Source organism: Chlamydotis macqueenii, chromosome 3 (genome assembly GCF_036417535.1).
Source record: "Chlamydotis macqueenii isolate bChlMac1 chromosome 3, bChlMac1.mat, whole genome shotgun sequence".
In the NCBI taxonomy this organism is placed as follows: domain Eukaryota; kingdom Metazoa; phylum Chordata; class Aves; order Otidiformes; family Otididae; genus Chlamydotis; species Chlamydotis macqueenii.
The window spans coordinates 17,957,935-17,968,266 of NC_141558.1; the positions used below are offsets into that span (position 1 = coordinate 17,957,935).

General features: G+C 42.9%; 1 protein-coding gene across 1 annotated transcript; it reads left to right on the forward strand.

Moving 5' to 3' along the window:
- The first annotated feature begins 2,930 nt into the window (after positions 1-2,930).
- CMPK2 (cytidine/uridine monophosphate kinase 2) lies at positions 2,931-8,738 on the forward strand. The gene is made up of 5 exons (XM_086745575.1): positions 2,931-3,089; positions 3,279-3,393; positions 4,183-4,384; positions 5,828-6,061; positions 7,500-8,738. The coding sequence occupies exons 1-5, from the start codon at positions 2,994-2,996 to the stop codon at positions 7,618-7,620; spliced, it is 768 nt and encodes a 255-aa protein (XP_086601701.1). The 5' UTR covers positions 2,931-2,993; the 3' UTR covers positions 7,621-8,738.
- The last annotated feature ends 1,594 nt before the right edge of the window (positions 8,739-10,332 follow it).

Here is a 10,332-nt window from a genome sequence, read left to right on the forward strand (position 1 = left end):
TTCTTACAATCTCACCCACAGACCTTTATCTTTACTGGAAGGCCCTTTAAAGTTTATTCTGCATGAAACCACCTGTATTCTATTTGTGTGTATTTTACGTACCTATGCATTTTATGGAACTTCAACATAAGTAACTCCTGCCTTGTGTCTCGGATAGCTGTTTATCTATGTTACAGGACTGTGTACTTAGACATATTTTTGAAGTTACAGACTGACTAATTTTCAGGGTTTTTTTTTTCCTCTTTTTCCACTGTGGGTTGATAAAAATTTTTTTGAATTGGTTGTATGGCTTCTTGTTGTGTCTGTATCTCTTCCCCATAGCTACATGCAAGCACAGTGGGCCCTCAAAGACGTGAATAGGCTCCAGAACAGTGTTTTTCGCATAATTGGCACAACATATTATACAGATGACAAAATTATAAAGGTCCTTGTGAACAAACTGAAAAATACTTACCATAAGTTAATTTCAAAACAGTTTCATACCCTCTACACTGATTTTAAATACAAAGACCTGTCTTGGACATAAAAGGCAACTCTCTATTGCTGTATTTTCACCTGGACCATTTGTGTATAATCTGGGAAAGACCTAAAATCTTGCAAGAAGATACTTTTAAGTAATTAGCCAGGAGGACAGATGTCACACACCTATTGTAAATGATCTCATAAACATATTATAAATGAGAAAGGAAGCACCACCCACTTGGCTCAGAAATGCTTCTAAACAAGATTATGAAGGGAAAAGGAAAATGGAAAGTAAGCTCTTTCCATTTAGTCAGCAGGGAGAAGAAAGGCAACAGGGGCATCAGGAAAACAGAAAGCAAGGAGCCAGATACGTCAGTGAGGAACACGGCCAGCTTTTCAAGCGCTCTTGAAGCGAAACTTGGCTGCAAGCCAGTTGGACCTCAAAAAAATAAACAGAAAAGTTGTAGATGAGCTTCAGTGTAGATAAAGGTAAGGCAATGAACGTAATAAAAATGACTGAAACCTTGTGTACCTAATGCTGAGCTCAGTAGTGACACATCTCAGAAAAGAGATCTGAGAGTTACTGTTGATGCCTCTCTGAAATCATTGGCTCTGTGGGAGGAAGCAGCAAAAAAAAAGTCCATGACAAGCTTACTACCATCCAGAAAGGTATTGAGAACAAGGCAGATGGCATTATTTAGCTGCTCTGTGAAACCTCGGTACATGTAGCCATACGTTGACTAGTGGTACCGTTCAGGTCTCTACGTCTCAGCAGGACCTCACGGCATTAAAGAACTTGTCCCTGCATCTAAATGATTGAGGGGATGAAGCAGCTGCCTTACAAGAGATGGGGGCTCTCCTTTCTGACATGATAAAGCTGAGGGGGAAATCTGAGTGAACTTTACAAAATGATGCTGGTGCAGAGATTCCCCTGCAGCCCGTGGTGCAGCCCATGGTGAGGCACGTTGTCCCCCCGCAGCCCATGGAGGCCCATGGAGGAGCAGAGATCCACCTGCAGCCCGCGGAGGACCCCATGCTGGGGCAGGTCGATGCCTGAAGGCAGCTGTGGCCCATGGAGAGCCCAGACTGGGGCAGCCATTCTGGAGGGACTGCACCCCATTGGAGAGACCCCACACTGGAGCAGGGGAGGAATGTGAGGAGTTCTTCCCCCGAGGAGGGAGAGGCAGAGACGATGTGTGATGAACTGACCATAACCCCCATTCCTTATCCACCTGTGCTGCTTAGAGGGGAGGAGGTAGAGAATCTGAGAGTGAAGCTGAGTCTGGGAAGAAAGGAGCGGTGGAGGGAAGGTATTTTAAGATTTTGTTTTATTTCTCATTATTCTACTCAGATTTTGATTGGTAATAAATTAAACTAATTTCCCCAAGTTGAGTCTGTCTTGCCTGTGATGGCAATTGCTGAAGGATCTCTCCCCATCCTTCCCTCAACCCAGAAGCTTTTAGTTATATTTTTCTCTCCCCTGCCCAGATGAGGAGCAGAAGTGATGGAGCGGCTTTGGTGGCATCCAGCCAGGGTCAACACACCTCACTAGTCTGGTGATCTCTAGCTAACTGACACTGCCTACCAGCTGCTCCTCTCCCTGCAGGTATGCTAAGCAAAATATATTTGTGCAGCGTGTTTGAGCTGACCAGAGGAAGACATCGAGTTTCTGAGCAATTTCTTGTCGAGCGTACTCGCTTGTGGAGTATATTCTTTCAGAAGATGCATCAGAAGCTTAACTTTAGATCTCTCTAAGCAGCAGTTTTCCAACTATTGAAAGGGAAAAATAGGATTCTGCAGAAGTGCAAGTTCTCTTGGATTTCAAGTTACATATTTTGAAAACTCAGCCGTTTTGGGCAAGATCACTCATAGCAACTGACATCAACCTGTTACAGCTATTTGCAATGTTTCTGGTTCCTGCCTCTGAGCTGAAAGCGGCCATTATAGAGTTACGAAAACACTGCAGGCCTGTGAAAGTCCAATTTGCTTCCCAAATTATTTGAGTCCATTATGTCTTGTTATCAAGAGTAACAGGATAATGGGGTGAAGTTACCAATATGCCCCGACAGCTGGGCACTGCCACGCAGCAAAGCAGTTCAGTTCGGTTTATGGCTTCCTTGTCTCTTTGAGCCAGTCCGAAGCAGCATTTTTTTTTGTTTGGTTGGTTTTTTGGAGACCACCAGGATTCGGCCACGGGACTTTGTGGGAACGTGACCCTGTTTTTTTTTTGCTGCGGGCGTGGGGGCAGGCAGACCGGATCCCGGGGCCAAAACTTTATTCTTTCGCTTTCACTTCCAACCCATCCGTGCACAGAGCCATTTCCCGCAGGGACCAAGCCCCTTCGCTCCACGAAAGTGGGGTGGAGGGCAGGCAGAAAACCCGCCCCTCCGAGGGGCAGCCCTCCCCGCCGGGCGTCTCCGGGGAAGGCCGGCCGCCCCAGTTTCGTTTCTCGCCACCGCCCGCCCCGCCCCGCCCCTCCTCTCCCTTCTTTTTACCTCTCCGTGCCCGGCTGATTCCGGCTGTCGGCATCGATGCTGGGCCGCTGCACCCCGGGGTCTCCGGGCCTCCAGCCCCTCCGCCGCGCTCTGCCGCCCGCCGCCCCCGCTGTCCGCCGCCGCCTGCGGGAGGTGAGGGCCTGACGGGGCTGCGGGGCCGTGCCGTGCCGTGCCGTGCCGTGCCGTGCCGTGCCAGCTGCGCCAGCTGCGCCAGCTGCGCCAGCTGCGCCGGGCGAGGGGCAGGGGCAGGGGCAGGGGCAGGCCTCGCCGCTCCTTGGGAGCGGAGGGCCAGGGGGTGAAGGGCCGGGTCTCTCCTCGCAGTGCGCGGCGCGGATCCCGGAGGCGGGAGCGGTCCTGGACCTGCTGGAGAAATGTCCCGAGCACCAGGAGAAGGGAGCTTTTCCCGTCGTGGTTTTTGAGGGGCTGGACGCCACGGGTAAGAGCAGCGTGTGGCTGGAGGAACCGCAGATGAGGGAGAAAAGCGACCGCTGTGGCTTTCAGCTAGGAGTAAGGCTTAAAAATTTAAAAAATCCTGGAAACCGGTGACAGACTTGAAAGAATTAGTAATTATAAACAGCAGACTGCCTTCGCTTACTTGTAAAAGATCAAACGATCTATGCTAATTCTCATTCGGGGGATGATTTCCCTATCTGTGTAAATGAAAGAATACAAAGAGTGGAGTACTGCAAATTAAATTTCTTGTGCAGATTATGAAACATACTTTTACTAGAAAGTTTTCAAAGACATGAGCTAAAGTACTGGTAGTCTGGGAAACTGGCAGCAGTTTGTCTTCGAGAGAAATACTGCTTGCCTCTGAATAACTGTTTTCTGGCTTTTCCATGAAAGAGAACTGAAAATCTCTTCTAAAAAGAAAGCATTGGGTGACAGTGTGGCAACACTCATGTGAATTGTGACCTAGAAAAATATTTTAAATGGATATATAGAGAAATTGCCATGTGTTTAGTGCATTTAGAAGAGGGAAGACAGAAAGCTGGCAAGAGGGATGGGAGAAAGGCCCTGACAGTAGGAAGTGGAGTAATAGTTCCTTGAACCTGACTTCTATTCATTTTCCGCTGAAAACCTTATCACAAGATACTCAGGTTATGCAGTCAGGTGTCAGAACATGTGCTCCAAGTCAAAAGGTAGGAGTATTTTTCAATTTTTAAAACTCAGTTGTATCTGATATGTAATATAACAAGTATTTCCTTCTGTCAATGAAATGCAGGCAAAACCACCGTAACCCAGTCTGTGAAGGATACCCTGAATGGTGTTCTGCTAAGGTCTCCACCAGCTTGCATCAGCCAGTGGAGGACAATATTTGATGATGAGCCAGCACCCATTAGAAGAGCATTTTATGCTGCGGGTAACTATATTCTTGCTTCAGAAATAGCGAAAGCTTCCACTCAGGCACCTGTGATCATAGACAGGTTTGTATATTGAAGAAGTCCTCTTCTGTCAGTGCTATCCTATGGTTGTTCAGTGTTACAAGCGGAAGTCAATAGTAGTCTCTGTGTTTCTCTTTTCTTTTTGGTAGTGCTACTTGCAGGTAGTCAGATAAGTATTACATCTTCTAAAGAGTAATACTTATGCTAACAGTCAGGTAGGGGACCTTTGTCAGTGTAACACTCATAACACCCGTTATATCTTCAGTTAGGACTAGTGGAGGCATGGACTGTGCAGCCTGAGCCAAAGCAGGGCTCTCTGACAAATCTGAGGAGAACGAGGGCTGCTCATCATGGCTGTCTCTAAAAAGGGTCTGAGATCCAGGTGGATCTTCTTTGAGAATGTAAGGCCAGAAATATGCTTCTCACTTTTTTTTGTTTTGTTTATGTCCTTTCTTGTTTTCACTAACTCTGTAGGCAGCTTTCAGTATTAGTCTTAATAAAGAAAGTCTAGATGCACTTTGAAATCCCTGTCTTGTTTCAGTAGATGTACTGTAACATCCTGTCACAACACGCATACACAGAAGTTGTTTGCATGTGTGTAAAAGCTACTTTTAACCAGCCTCAAAATTAGTAAAGTATGTAAAATACAATACCTCATAGTGGTGGGAACATTAAATGCAAGTGAAATGCATAACCATTAATAAAGTTTGTCTTCATTCACATGTGGTTGAAGACTGCATGTTCTCTACCAAATCTGTTGCACAAAGTAGGATGGGAACCACAAAAAAAAAAAGGACTCTGAGTATTGGGTTTGGACATATAATGTAACTCTTTGCCTAATATGTTGCTTCTGCCATATGTTTTAATAATTCACAATATTTCTGAATATTGCATTCAGTCATATTGCTCTGTTAAGAAATGGATGGCACAGAATTCTTTTAACAAGAACTTTTTACTATGACTGTTAGTCTCCTGTATTCACGTCACTACCCATATAGAGAAAAGGAGGAAACTTTTTTAGCTGTAGTCTAGTCCCCTTAACATAGATACTTCATTGGATCCAAATATCTGTCTATGTTTGTGTGTTTTGTGTTTATACATATACACATATATACGTATGTATTGATTTAGGGTACCCTGTAGTAAGTTAGCGTGAGTCTTGTCATTCTCGAATCTGTAATTAAGTAGCTGTTTTTATCCTAACATACTTCATTAAATTACTTTCTTAATCTTTAAATTGGTTAATGATTAAGTGCTGCTAAATTTAACCTTTGATTTACCTCACACCATTAATAAATCTTAAATTGTTGCTAAATCATAACCATGTGAAATATTTCATCCGCAACAACAGTTCCCTTCAAAATCACAGTGTCACCTACCTTGTCATTATTGCACTTGTCGTTATGTTGACACCTGTCTCCTATATTACTGGAGAATTAATATTCTTTTAAAAATTTCGCTCTCTATTCTGTATTTTCTTGACAGATATTGGCACAGCACAGCTGCATACACAATTGCCACTGAAATAAATGGGAAAGTCCAGGATCTTCCACCAGTTCATGATGAGGTGTACCAGTGGCCTGAGGATCTACTTAAACCTGATCTTGTTCTTCTCCTGACTGTTGATCCTGAGGAGCGAGTCCGGAGACTTCAGCGTCGGGGGCTGGAGAAAACAAAGGAGGAAGCTGAGCTGGAAGCTAACAGTTTGTTTCGCCAAAGGTACGCTTTAATGAGGAATCAGAGTGTGGAAGCAATCTTGGCTCCTGTGGGATCAGTAGCAAAATGTCCTACTCGCAGTACTGGGACAAAAATTTCCTATGCTTGAGCTTTTGGGTTGGGTTTTTTGGAAAGGATTAATGGCTGACAAGGAGGGTAAATTCTGTCACTTCTGACTGAAAGTATTTGAAAGCTGCAGGTGAAGAACTTCATTCTCCTGCAAAGGATCTTAGAGTTAAAATTTGTTACTTACTGCTGGTATTGTATCACCTTTCTTATTGACCTATAGGTCATGAAGGAGAGAGACCTAAAAAGTTCCAGAGCTGCAAAGCAAGAAGTTCATGCATGTAGCATGTCAGTACTTGTTTAGGCAACTGAATTGCGCTCTAGGTATCCTGCTTCAGGATGTGCTGAATTGCTGTCTGGGCTCTGCCAAATGTATTGATTAGATCGTCGTTGTCTACAGTGGAAACTTAAATGCCTAGTGCTTGTGGAGATACCTCAATGTAGATACCTGAACATCTACACATCGTAAAGCTGAAATCTACCTGTTGAGTTTTAATATTTCTAGTGTTGATATACCTTAAAAATATCCATTGCTTAATTATGACAGAAGCTCTGTGCGGACACATTGTTCGTACAGTGGGACCTGCAGAGTGATGGGTGAGCTAAGGGAATATGCTGCCATTTAAGAATCTTTCGTGTTTTAATTCTGAAACTTCTTATTTCCATCAGAAAGCCTTTAGTTATTTGTACTTGTTAATTAGTCAACCTGGATGTGAGAACATTCAAAATCTTGCTTGATTCATCTTACAACTTGTGGCCTGAATGTCTGCCATCTTTAATTCTTGTGGGAACATAGAAAATTATATTTACATTCTCATTCACATCCTCATAGACTAAATGTGGGAGAGTTCTGTGTTGTGAGAAGGCTTATAGTCTAAGCGAGCAGGTTTTCATCCTATATTTCATCCTGGTATTCATCCAGTTAGGAAAGTTGATCAGAGGAAAGGGTTAAATGCTGTGTAAACTCCATAATCCAGTTCTCCAGTGACTCAAAGCTGAGATTAGTCAGTGAGCACACCTACACAACGCCTTGCCATATAGCTCAGAGACACCTTAGCGGGCTCTGAATAAATTAACTCAGGTATTAGAAGCAGGCTGTCTACTGTACTGCTATACCAGATTGTATCCAGTGCTAAGCTGTAAAGAAAGAAATGTTTCAATGCCATGCCATGTGAATATGGATAGAGCTCTGGGAATTACTGTCAAGGAAACTATGCGCTTTGAGGTTTGCATTATAGTAATTACTAATGCTTTAGTGCTCTTCGCAATAGGTTTCATTCTGCAGTGTGAACACTTTCTTCTGAGACTGATGATTAATGCTGTTTCATATCCCTGCAATCTTTAGTTTCATTTCTCTTGCTTGGTTTTTAAATAGAGTTGAAGAGTCATACAGAAGGATGGTGAATCCTGCGTGCCAAGAGGTTGATGCCAGCCACTCCAAGGAAGAGGTTCTCAAGACAGTGATACAACTAAGTAAAAAACACTGTGCGTTGTGAAAGCAACTTCTATGTAATAGCACTTAAAAGGTACTTTTTATTGTCCCTCTATTTTTGCTACCTGAAAATGCGCTGTGATGTGTTTTGTCCCACAGAAGAATCTTCTTTCTTCTATTGACAGTAGTCTGGGCAGGTTATCTGTTATCCGTTTCACCGTTGCCTATTGGTACTTTTCTGTATAAGACAAAATACCACTCCCACCTTGTTCAGCATTCTTGGCAAAGCCACACCCTACAGTCACGTACAAAGTACCTCAGAGTGCTCTCTGACACTGTGGCATTTCAAGATGCTATCGTGTTGCATCTTCATCACCAGGAGAACCTGTTCCTGCATCTGTTGTGTACCAGAATTCACTGCGTTGCAGCAGGAGCATTAGGTACCCAAGGAGAGACTGAAATGTCATCCACCAGTAAAACAATACAATGATAATAACATTGAGGAACAGAGAATCCAGTGTTGTTTTCTGGAAGAGAGGATAAGCAACTGCTGCTGTGATGGGCATCCTGCAAAAAATGTGTTGTAAATAAGGGCCAGTAAGCATCTAGGCCTCTCAATAATAAAGTCCAAGCCTGTCAACATATGCAACTGAAATATCAATTTCAGAGGGAAACAGGAGAATAGTGACATACTAGAAATGTAGACCTGAGAAGAACCTGAAAATAAATACATTTCATAAATAATTGCTAAAATATTGTTCTATAAAACACTTTCTATATCCTATTAATAGCTTTGTTAATGTGAATTTGTGTTCTTTTGAGAGAATGCGAAATGAAAAACCAGAGAGAATCTGAGCGGTGGGATTGATTGTACCTTTTCACTTTACCTTTTCTTTCTTGGATGGGTTTTTGCATACGTTGAATGTCAAAGCAGGCTACCATCAGACTTCAGCTCTGCAAAGGCTTATTTTTATGTATGTTGGTTTCACTGTTGTTACTGCTAAGTATAAAACTAAACATATTGATAAGCCTTTGTGGGGTCAGAAGTGAAATGCAGTTCCAGAAAGAACGTAACTAAAATGTAATTTTATTTAAAACACTATTTTTGCTTACTTTCCTGTGTTAAGCAAGTGCAATTATCAATTAATCTGTCCTGTAAATAAAAATGTACTCAGTACTACAGTTCCTGTGTCCAGTCTGTATGTGCCAGGTGATAGAAATAAAACCTTCTAAAAATCCATTTTATTCATGCACTGTTTAATGTTTGTGAGTATATGCTATTAATAGAATACATTTATACGTACTAGTAATATATGCTGTTGTATTTGGCGTATTATTTGTATAACAGTAGCTTTGACGTTTGCCATAAATGTAGACTGAAGTACATAGTTAGAGGTGCTCCACTTATTTAGACATTATGAAGCATTCAGGTATTCAGTCCTGGATAAAGGAAATTCACATATAGAAGGCATCACTGCACACGGACAATTAGGATACAAATAGTGTGCCTGCCCTTAGTATTTTGTAGCCTTAGTCTTTCCAGTTAAGAGATCATTTGGCCTGAGAAATGCCACTAAATACCTTTCCTGGTATGGCCACAAGTTGTACCAGAGGAGGTTTAGATTGGACGTGAGGAAAAACTTTTTTTCCCAAAGAGTGGTCAGGCACTGGAATGGCCTGCCCAGGGAGGTGGTGGAGTCGCCGTCCCTGGCAGTGTTCAAGAGGCGGCTTGATGAGAAGCTACAAGATATGGTTTAGTAGCTGTGGCAGCAATGGTAGTGGGAAGACGGTTGGACTAGATGATCTTATAGGTCCCATCCAACCATGTGATTCTATGATTCTATGATTCCTAGGCAAAATGGCACATGAAGCCAGACTGCCTGGTCTTTTCTACGCCAGATTCTTAGAACTGTACATTTGTATTTAAGAGTACTGGTAATATATATGTGTAAAGAGTGGCATCAGACACTCTTAATTACACATGCAGTATATATTAATAGTCCATGTTTTTCTTTAACAAGATGCTTAGGCAGACTAACAGAGCAGCAAGGCAAGGTAGTCCAAATCAATGTGTCCTTTTCTTGGGTCTTTGTTAGAATTAAAGGTCTGCAAGAGGTTGTGTGCCACAAGCAGGATGTTAATGTGTATAATCACTCCCATACTTCCCATTTCTGTGGATTTTCTGCCACATTTTTGTCCACAGTGTCTAAAAACACTACACTATTATTTTAATTTACAACAACTGTATAGGTTTATCACTGGCTGCTGAAATGCAGGCAGATCTGGGAGAGGAGCAGCAGGGATACATGTGTGCTGGAGATCACGCTCCCAGCAAGAGCGTCTCCTGCTTCATGTGCTATGGGCTGTTTTGCTGGGCAGTTCGATGGCCACAAGAGGTCAGGATTTTGGTTTCAGTACTTAAAAGACCTGAAAGTCCAAATAATTCCACACATATTCAGAAATTTAGGCTATGTCTTGGTAGATAAAACTGTTTTTCTGCAGCTTTGGAGTGTGGTCGTTGTGTAAGACTAGGGGGTTAGCCTGTGATAGTGCTGGCATGGTCAGCCCCTCAAGCATCCACATTGACCTGCAGCCAGCCCATTCTGGAGACCAGGGGTTTGCTAGCACAGGCAAGGGCTCCCTGTTAGTCATCCTCAGGGCAGAGGACACGGCAAAGCATGTTTCTTTTATTACTACCCCAGTAAATTTAGCAATCTGATAATTTACTGATTTACTAGTACAGACCTAGCTTTAGGATGTGATCCTGCAAAGATCC

Coding starts and splice junctions, on each gene's coding strand:
- CMPK2 (XM_086745575.1), top strand. CDS start 2,994: ATGCTGGGCCGCTGCACCCCGGGGTCTCCGGGCCTCCAGCCCCTCCGC. Junction 3,090..3,278: donor TCCGCCGCCGCCTGCGGGAG/GTGAGGGCCTGA, acceptor CTCTCCTCGCAG/TGCGCGGCGCGGATCCCGGA. Junction 6,062..7,499: donor AACAGTTTGTTTCGCCAAAG/GTACGCTTTAAT, acceptor GTTTTTAAATAG/AGTTGAAGAGTCATACAGAA.